This window comes from Parasteatoda tepidariorum, chromosome 5, assembly GCF_043381705.1.
Source record: "Parasteatoda tepidariorum isolate YZ-2023 chromosome 5, CAS_Ptep_4.0, whole genome shotgun sequence".
NCBI classification, from domain to species: Eukaryota; Metazoa; Arthropoda; class Arachnida; order Araneae; family Theridiidae; genus Parasteatoda; species Parasteatoda tepidariorum.
Window position 1 is genome coordinate 49960779 of NC_092208.1, and position 11330 is coordinate 49972108.

The following is an 11330-nucleotide window of genomic DNA, read 5'->3' on the forward strand; positions in this document are numbered from 1 at the left end:
ACTTCCCAGCCCGTTTATAGGACGGACCTACTCATACATTCATTTATTCATACATCCATTTATTCATCCACAGAACATAATTTAGACCTGTATCAGAGAATGATCAATCTTAAATTTAGTACCCCTCCCCCCCCGAAGTATTGATTTGCTGTAGAAACATGGAGGTCTTTGTGACCCCACAGATTTATCCTGCAATAATATCCATTTATGCACGGGGAGTCTTAGGCCGGCGAGGATCGAACTCACGACCACTTGAACACGGGCCCGACGCCCTACCAACCAGGCTATCCTGGCCTAAGAGTAATGAGACAAATAATAAAAGGGCACACACTTAATGTTTAAAAAGAGCAGTGAAAAGATAGCTTCTAAAGTAAGTGGGTGGAATAGAAGTCATCAAAATGAAAGTCAGAGAAGCGTTTTACATGCAACTTAGTTAATAAATATACCCACTTTACCTACTTATACCCTTATTACTTATACCCACTTAACGAAATTAGTTAATTAAAAATTCACCGAACACAACTTTTTTGTATCAAATGTAAATTATTCAATGATGTAAGTAAAAGAAGAAGCAATAAAATGAATTGTCATCTAAATTTAATGTTTACAACACATTGGAACAAAATAACGAATTAAAAGTACAATGATTGGGATTTCGCTTTGATCTGTTAATTACTGTAGATAGCCATATTGAAGCTCTTTTGAAGCATCTTTTAATGTCTGGGCCAGAAAGTGTCACTTAGTTTTATTTCTTATCTCAGAGAGTTGACATGCAATTGAAACAGTGGAGAATTTAATTAATGAATACTTTTATTTCCAAACTTTTACGTTTATTTTTTACACAAATATCGAAATATGAGAACATCATTTAATAGAGATTCTGGATCGAAGGTACCGAGATAACTTCAAAGTCACATGAAATGTTTTTAATAAAACATGAAACTCGTTTGACATAATATGCAGGACATTTGGAATAATATACATTCAGTATGTAATTATAATACAATACCTATATAATTGCAAAGGAAAAAAAGTGTATTTTTTCTCATTGCATTAGCTTCATCAGTTTAATATCAAGTAAAGAAACAAAACAAACAATTTTTAGTACAGCGAATATAATAACATAATGAAAGATTCATATACATGACATTTTTTACTCGTTTCATAATTATTTTACTTTTAGTATAATAAAAACATACAATGCTTGATTCGGAGAAAAGCACTCCAAATTAATAACTTCAGAAAGTTTTTCACTCATAGCAATAATAATTTAATGCATTTTTATTTCATGAAAAATGCATACAAAGAGATTTCTATTTGCTTATGAACCTCTGATATATTTCATATACTTTTTCCCCTTTAGATCGATTTTTCTCTGTAAGACACATGCAGCAGGACAATATTTCAACTGGAATTACTTTACGTTACTATGTTTTATGAATGATTATGCGCCACTACTTACACCGTACGACACTGGCTTTCAGAATAAATGATGCTGCATGATTTATGATGCTCCGTTGAGTCTTTTTATTTCAAAGTATTTTGAAGAAAAACTTTGTACTATTAGAAAATTATTTTTAGAAATATCAAAAGCTGTATTTGCTAAAAGGACTATAATGATATTTCGTCTTTTTCTGACTTATGCTCTTTAAAAATCACAAATATATAAATAAATAACACTAGCTTTATATAAATATAGCTATGTCGCAGGAGTTTTAATGACAGCATATATTGAAATGTCGGTATAATTTTATATCTCTGCACACATTTAAATTTTCAATAATTGCTACTTCGGTCATTTCAGTAATTTCGATAAGATGATCTGAAATCTCAAGATATATATATATATATATATATATATATATATATATATATATATATATATATATATATATATATATATATATATNAAGCCAGAAAACAAAATAATGAATAGCTTTAATCTCGTCATCAGCTGACACGATTATATCAGCCAAAAGGAGTGCTTTCTATTATTGTATTAATATAGCTAAAGCAAAATACAGCAATGTTTTTTTCTTATAATATTTTCCATGTTTTCTCTACAATTTTAACTTATTTTATGAGTTCTATATAGTTGCAACTTATGGGCAGTATTGTACGATTATGCAATACTGCTCATTGTTATTTATGTATGCACGGTTATGTCCATCTATTATGATCGTTGAATGTTTATTTTGTTTGTTATAAGTACTACAATAATTTATATTTGCACCAAGTTTTATAAAAAAATGTTTATTAACCTTCTGCATACGACTGATACAACATGTAAACCGCATGTGATGGTACAACACGGAACACTGTAAGCAAAGGTTTAATGGAGATAATTGACCAGTTTTGAAAATTCTCCTAATTTCATAAGCCAATGTATGTCACATTCTGACATAAGAAACCGAACAGAACTCAAATGAGAATCTCATTTAGTTTTTAAAAAAATGTTATTACACCCAACATGACTAAGGGTTAAAAAATCATTCAGTTTTAGACAGTTCAGGTAGGTATAATGGTAGGTAAAATAAAATACCTTTAAATTTCAATATTAATTACTAGTTTTTTTTCTGTTGCTTGACAGTAAAACAATTTTAAAAATGGTTGCTAATCAGGAAATTTAGTTTCACATTTCCTAAGTTTAAATTTTTTGCCATGTATTGCTTTTTATTAACTTAATAAATTTTATATTTCAGCATATTTGGCTCAAACATTTACGTACGATTGGCAAGCACCCTTTGCTGTTTACTTCATGGCACAATGTATCGGTCTGTCTACAGCTTTTACTTGCAGTCCAATATTTGTGAATGATATCAAGATCTATGTAATGGCTGGACTGATGATCTTTGGATTATTGCCATATTCTGTGTTGGAATTAAGACTACACCGCCAACAAAAAATTCAGGATCGAACAGCTGAACTATAAGGATAACCAGCGAGAAATGCTGCGTTCCTGACACAAACACTTGAATTGAAACTTTTTGCTTAATTTAATGCTTTTTTGTGATCTGAGTCATTAAAAAATCTAATCCTCATATTAAATATGTGTAAATTTATTGTATATAACTGATATTTTATCCATCCAATTCATGTGATGTTTCAATTTTTAACTATGTTATTTTTTGTTTATTTTTATTAAGGTTCTGTTCCTGTTAACCCTTTGGCGTCATTTCTATATATTTCTTTTTGACGCTCTAATTGCAAGAAAAAATAGATATTTTAATATTTTTTAATTATAAAAAAGCAGTCTTATAGCTTAATGATCTTTCTATCGGAATTATATTTGTACTAAAATATAAAATCAAAAAAAGTAGTTTGAATTTTTTTTTCCATTCATATTCGATAATTTGCCAATAATTGTCTTTTTAAATTAAAGAAATTTCACTAATGAATAACTATTTATCTTAGATCTAAACAACTGCAAATAAATGCAAATTTTAAAAAAAATATTGTTTGGAAGTGTGCTGTATATGGAATATTTTACCTTTATCGCAGAAAAAGACACCGCTTGTTTCATGCGGTATTTCAGAACCATAAAATATTAAAAATTCTAAAAGTAATATTTTTCACTCATTTTGACCTAAATTCAGCATAAAAGGTATGAAAAATATGCTTAATAATAATTCTGTGTCAAAGGGTTAAAAATTTGAAACTCGTTTAATAGTGTTTATAATTTTTATTTATAATTTTAATTATAATTTTTATTTATCCTTCTTACGCATCACTTTTTGTATGTATTTTGGATAGATTTTATTTCATGTTTTGTCGTACTTTGGGTATTATTTTTATTTATTCTTTTTCTGTATCATTTTTCGCTAAAGTTTAATGTTTCATGGTTTAAAAAATTATTTATTTGTTATTGTAAACTTTTACTGTTATATGAACATTTACTGAACTATTACTTAATGCTATGTAAAAAATCAGCTGCGAATATTTTAAAATATAAGTGTTGTGTACTTTTCAATTCATCTTCATACTTTGCATTGCGACATGGTTTTAATGCTTGTCTGCTTATAAAAGGAATTCTAAAACTAATAAAAAGTGATATATATTATTTTAAAAATTATCATTAAACCGTTTTTAAAATTTCGCCTTTACACTTTTTTCAGCTTAAAAATATTTACTCTGTTTTTAAGTTTTAATTTTAATCTTTCTCTAAACATTAATGAACTATTAAAATAAAAGCTATTGATCAAAATAAAAAAATTATAAAATTATGGATTGAGTCTTTCATTTTTAAAAAATCTCAATTTATGGAACTATATTAGTAGTGCTGAAAAAGCAAGTATATTATTAATTAAATAAAGAAAATACTTTCGCAGTTATTTTCTATCTTGAAATCACTCTTCTAAAAAAACATTGTTTTATTAAATTATTATTTTAAGAAAAAAACATCGGTTATATTCGTAAAATACGATTGGAAATGGATATAAAGGGTTAATAAATTTCTTCCTTTAAAACAAAATATTAAAAAAAAACGAGTTTATTACGTTAAAAAAAATTTAAAATTTCATTTTCTAATTATGAAGTATTTTGTGTTGCTAGACCAATTTAAACCAAATGTACTTAAAATGCATTACAGTTTCTAGTCATTTTTCTAAAGTGAGTACAAAAGTGTATGCATAACATTTTCTTATTTATATGTGCCATATAAAAGTCAATAATTCTAATAAGTATTTAATATTGATGCAATAGCTAAAAATATATTCAATACACATATAAATCGATGCACATCAGCATTAAGAAAAAATTAAATGTCAAAAAACATTTCCAATTTTTCGCTATTTACCACTTCAAAAAACTGATTTGGTGATTTAATAACAAATTTTATAACTGTTAAACTGCATTAATTTTGTTATGCATTAATTAAATATTACTTAAAAATTACAAATTAGTTAATGCAATTCGCACAAGTCGAAGAAAAATAACAAACCCAGAATTTTGAATAATGATATATGTCTGCAAATCATATGTGCTTCTGTGAAATTAATGACATTAAAATTGATTCCTTTGGTATTTGATTCATTATTTCATAAAGTATCAGGTATTTAGAATAGTTTCACATAGTATAATTGTTATATCATAAGAATTAATTACACAATAATTCCATAGAGCACTTTGCTATAGAGCTGAATGAAATACTACAATTATGCAGCATTGTATTTACTATAATGTAGCAGTTTTTGTATAACATTGAATATATTGGGTCTTGCTATATTTATATCATTTTGAAAGAATATAGGCATTCTTAGTTATTAGTACGGAAAAAAATATGGATTGCCTTAATAACTTTTAATCCAATGTTCGGATTTATATGTTCGCAGATGCAGTCGTAATAATTCAAAGGCTAAGCTGAAATGTTCGAATTAAGTCATGCAGATAATACTTTAAGATACAAAATCAGGCACAAAAATTTACTTTCGCTGAATAAGCATGTCATTTTTACTGATTTTTTGAACCACAAAATAAAGGAGGAATAGCCACAATCTGAAAGATATAATGTTACTTGAAAGCGCAGTTGCTTAATGCAAATATTTTACAACGGTTAAAATACTCTTGATTTGGTGAACAAATTTTAACACTATTTTAAACTATATAATTTCAAAATTTAAACGAAATCAGTTAACTTTTGAGAAAAGAAAATTTAAAAATATAAATTTTTTAAAACATTTTATTACGCATAGACTAATCGGCGGATTTTTTTTGTTCAAAATTTGTGTGCTGTCTCTTAAAATTGCATAATTTAAAATGAGTTAAATATTTGCAAACTTACAATTCGATATTACTTTAAATTAAACTGGCATTAAGTGGTCCAAATTTTGATCTCTCCTTTGAATAAAATATTGGTATCATATTTTCCAGACTTCTACTACCCTCCATATTTTGATAAATAAAAATCGAAATTATTCATCAAAAGAATGATGCATTCAGTCAGAGAAAGGCCGGTTTTGTATCTGATTTAGGAAATATCGTATGCACAAAGCAATTAGAATATTTAAGAGTGAACCCTAGAACAATTAAGGTTACATTTTAGCACTACGAAATTCAAACGCAAGATTAAAAAAATTTAGGTATTTAGTTTTTTTTTTAATCTTGCGCACTATATATATAAAGCACAATTATGATTGTATCTTAGTGCATTAAAATTCGAACACAAGATCAAAAATTGTTTAAGAATACAGTGTTTAATCTTGCACACTGTGCATATAAAGCATAATTAAAATTGCATCTTAGTGCGGGAAAATTCGAACACGAGATCAAAAAGTATTTAATTGTTCAATATTTTAGTTTGCGCACTGTATATGTAAGTGATTAAAACACGGTGATTCCTGATTAATTAAATATTGAATGTCCTGACTGAAATTAAATATTGAATGTCAACAAAAATAATGTAAGACATTTTATGGGAAAGTATATATTTAAGGAGACCGATTTTAACTAGAGTAGCTGAAGAAAATAACTTATTTTTAACTTTGAAAACATTTGATGTTTTCTTTTGAACGGGAATTCGAACAAAATATATAATGCTTTTAAAACTATCATATTCATCATTCTTGACTTTTTTCTTTTGATTTTTTTCTTGATTTATCTTATTTATATCTTGGATTCATTTACTATATCAAACAAGGTCTTATGTAATTCACATGATAAATTACTTTTATGCGTTCTATATAAAATATAATGTATTAACTAAATATAACTAGTTAAGATATACATTAGCACCGCCTTTGATGAAAAAGTAGTGGCCTTGAGTACGACCTTACAGCAGCTACTAGCCCTCCAACACAAATTTGAAAATACATTCCTGCTCTTCACGGACTCACAAGCAGCCATACAATCAATGAACAACATACATACAATGAATACATACAATGAATCAATGAATACATACAATGAACGTCCCTTGACACCTGAGATTTCCCTATGTCAAGACCTCTTGAGATCTTTATTTTTGAGAGGAAAATGAATAGTCCTCCAGTGGGTGCCAGTCCATTGTGGTGTTTGGGGCAATGAGCAGGCAGATTTACTTGCCAAGAAAGGTGCCAATTTGCTACAACAACCAAATACGGCAACTTCCTTTTGGAAAATCAAACTGTTCCTTAAAAATTTATGTAAAACCAACTCAGTGCGAGACCTTCAGACTCGCACAGCTGTGAAAAGTTGGAGAAATGTAAGCTCTTCTTTAATTCCCGACAAGCTAAGGCGTGATTCAGTTGCGGCCTTCCGCTTACATACAGGCCACGATTGTCTTTCTGCTCACTTATACCATATAGGTCTTTCCACCACGCCTTTTTTTCCACTTTGTAAATCTGGAGAGAAATTGGGCAGGGACCACCTGCTTCTATGTGGGACCCTTCATGGACATACTGAGTCCTCAAGATATTGGGAAGCAAGAGAACTTTTAAGGCAATGACTTCGGTCTTCTTTCTTTGTTATCTTACGTAAATTTGTATTTGTTATTCATTCCATCTTTCTATTTGTACCTTTTTGCCTTGCCATTGGAAATAAATATAAAAATAAAAAAAAAGTTAAGACTCCACGTAGTTAAAGATACTTAATTAAATTCATCTCCGTTGCTAAACAAAGATTAGTTAGATTCTTGTCGAAAAAGACATTTCTCTTAACACCGTTAAATATTTCTTGAAGAGGGTGATATCTTGATGTAACATTAAGAAAACTAGTAAACAACAGCTAAAAGTTACAAAATATTTACATTTTTAAGAAATAATTTATGTTATTTGTTTTTACAAGGATTTGTCAAATAAGTTACTAATTAATAAAACTCAATAAAAAAAGGATATAATAAATTAAATATCTATTTTTGATAAAATTAGATATATTTATTTTAATAATATGAATTTTATCGGAAATACTTTCACTCTGATCTTTGACAGTTTAATATAAGTTATTGGTTTAAACATTCCTTTTTTAATTCATTAAAATTACACTGAAAAAAAATTGCATTATGAAAAAAACATAATATTTTTTATTCCAGTTGCTTCTCCTTCCTGTTGTTTTCAGAACAATAAATTTTTTTTCTGCCAATTTTTACCACACGGAAAATAAATAGCACCAAGCAGTCATAGTAAAAAAAGTCATTAATTTAAAATTGGCGACAGAAATATATTTTTATTTCCTCAAATAAAATACATAGATATTAATAAGCGCAATATAAATAATCTTCACAATCTACACTTTAAAGAAGGGGGAATTTAGCACAAAAATTAATTCATACAAAAATGCACGTAGAAAAACGCTGGAATTAATTAGATTTTTTATGCAAAATCTAATATCTCACCTTAGAAACGTTATAAAAATTAAATCTATCGTCAATTGTGAACTAAAATTGCCATTCGCTTCCGAGCCATAATAAAGAAGAAGGCTAAAATACAAGACCTTGGATAACATAAGGTAGCAAATTAGCATAAATTTAATAAAACTATTACCATTTGAAAAATTTTGCACTTGATAAAAGAAATACACATTTAAAAAACTACACACTTAGAAATGAACACTTAGAAAAAAATATGGTTTAAAATTCACCAGAATATGGTAACATTTAAAGTATTTCTGGTTCTATGGAAGCACCAAAGAGCTCGGTAATTTTTACCGAAGATCTTCCGCAATGAATTTAGTAAAAATTAACATTAATATATGAATTTATAAAATTTGAGGAATGTGCAAAATTTGGTAATTTTATCATAATACCATAGAGTATGAAAACTTAAAGTCAAATAGAATATATCCCAGTAAATTGAAATAATATTCCAATAAAAAACATTTATTGCTAAATTAAATTTTTAGTTTTTAATTATTTACTAAATGCGTGGTAATAAAAGAACTGTAATTTTGAAAATCAGAATTACCAATGAACCGTTACCATATGAACGGGAAATTACCAAATAAATGGTTTAAATACCATTTATTTAACCAGAATTACAGTATTTTTTACCAGAAACGTCATTACCGAACAGAACAGTAATTTTATCAAAAAAATTTTCTCCGTGTGCTTTAATCGAATGAGATATGTTGTTAACGCAAAAAAAGGAAACGAAGAAAAGAAAAAAGACTTAAAAGGGAAGATATCATTATTGCACGAAATCACAGTCAACTTATTTTGTATACATAATACTTTCTGCTGAAAAGCACACAATGCTCTGTTGAATGAAATGTTCTCTTCCAGTATCTATTCTACAGAAAAGTGGATTTGTGATAGTATAGAAAAATTTCTAATAAATTAAATTTCCCAAAAGCTAAATTTTTCCTCCACATCTATTGTTATGGAAGAAGGTCTTTGGCTACCAGTGCATTTTTATTTCAATATACAAGATTATTAAGTCCTTGTGGAATCACTAAAAATCTATTTTTCCACTATAAATTTCTTACTTTCTATATAAACTAAAAAAATTTAACCTGAATATTGAATAAAGGAAAATATTTTTTGGTTAAGGATTTATAGAAACCTTGAATTTCATTTCAGAATAATATATGGTTACTTTTAAACTTTGTAATATTCAATTCTTTAAAAATAAATAAGTAAAAACACTATATTTTAGCCGTTTAAATTTAGGTTTTCATAATTTGCGTCAACAAATAAATTGAAAAAAATTACAGCGTTATCTACTCCAAGATAATACAAAAATATGTATTCCTTTGAAGGTGGATTGAAAATTTTTTTGTTTGTTCTACTTCAGATAATTTTACTTTTCTCAAGAAGGGATAAATCAAGTAGCGTATGATTTTAAATAAGAAACATTCCAAGGATTTAAAAATATAAAAGCAACTCTATACGTGTATTTTGCAAAACAAAATTATGAATCCTGTCCGAGATTTGACTTTTAATATGATTCACAGTTTTGAAATAGTGTTGATTCAATAACATTGAAAAACCTTTTCAGAAGCTTTTTAACATTATCATGATAAAATTGTAAAGAAAAATGAATTATTTGAAAGTAGTATACTTAAATTTTAGGTATCATCTAAACTGTTTCCATTAAGTCTTATAATTTTCTATCTAGTAATAATAATGTAACAAAGGTAGAAGCTTCTGACAACACTAACTTTAAAATTCTGATACAAGCTGAAATATTAGTTTTATCAAAAAATTTTATTCTTATTTTTAAAAAAAAAGTATTAAAGGGGAAAGTAATGATATTCGTGAGCCGAGAGTATTGAAATTAAGTATGAATATTTATAATTAAAATATAACATAATGTTCATTGTAAAAATAGGGTATTTTGTTTAAATATAATTAGAATTAGGCAAGATTTTTCTTTAATTTGGACTTGACACTGCAGTGTAATGGGTGATTATTAATTTGAATATTTTTAGTAAGAGATTTTCATGTATCTCGTGTTACATGATTTCAGAATAGTTTAAAGAAGACACATAAGACATTGACATAAAGACACAAAGTCATATTAGTTTCGATAATTTACCCACGATTTTAACGACTTTTCAATGCATGATAATAAAGTCAACACTTTTGTTTCACAATTATAAGTTATTGTCAGAGCTTATAACAGAATAAAATGTAAATTAATTGCTCTTGGTTATGCAAAGTCCTGTTTGCTCTAATAATTAAATTAAAATTTCAAATGCGGTTGTGACATATTGTGGTAAAATCTACCCATTTGATTTAAAACTATAAGTTAAACGCATAATTAATCTACATGAAATGTTAATCGATTGCATTTGGTTCACAGAAAGTTGTCTTTACTCCTATGCTTAACTCAAGATTTCGAATAATTTTTTATATGTAATAATAAAGTCTATACATTAGATTCACACTTATAGATTATCGATGTAGTTATGCCAATATGAAATGCTAATTTACAGCACTTGATTACATAAAGTCATAGTTGTTCCGAGAAATAACTCAAGATTTCAAATATCTTGTAATAAATAATATTATTTAAAATCTACTAGCTTGATTCAAAACTATAAGTCATTTGGATAGTTATTCCTGTATGAAATGTTAATAAATTGCACATTTAGATAAAATAAAGTGCTTAAGAGGGCAAAACACCTATTTTGATAGTTCATGAAGTAATAAAGCAAATTTGTCCTGAAAAGGATAGTTATTGAGCAATATTTTTTTTTATGTTTAAAAATTTAGTTATTTTGTATTTATAGAATATTACTTCACTTTATTCATATAATTATTAAATGCAAAGTTAGTTTACAATGCTAGTAATACGTAAAGGGAAACGTTATTTCTAACTTTCCATATCAGTATTTATTATTATTATTATTATTATTTTTTTTTGGAAAAAGTCTCCTTAAGTTTTAAATCACTACATTAAATACGAAATTTATTAGAA

The 11330-nt window shown here is 27.0% G+C and overlaps 1 protein-coding gene across 2 annotated transcripts in view; it reads left to right on the plus strand.

Moving 5' to 3' along the window:
• The window catches only part of LOC107456550 (protein unc-93 homolog A-like), a 57906-nt gene extending 53846 nt beyond the window's left edge, over positions 1-4060 (plus strand). The window contains exon 4 of one of the 2 annotated variants that reach the window (XM_016074443.3): positions 2703-3453. In XM_016074443.3, the coding sequence (XP_015929929.1) occupies positions 2703-2932 (230 nt within the window). In that variant the 3' untranslated portion in view covers positions 2933-3453. Of the gene's footprint in view, positions 1-2702 lie in introns of both variants that reach the window. The other variant, XM_071181436.1, reaches the window with a different exon arrangement.
• The last annotated feature ends 7270 nt before the right edge of the window (positions 4061-11330 follow it).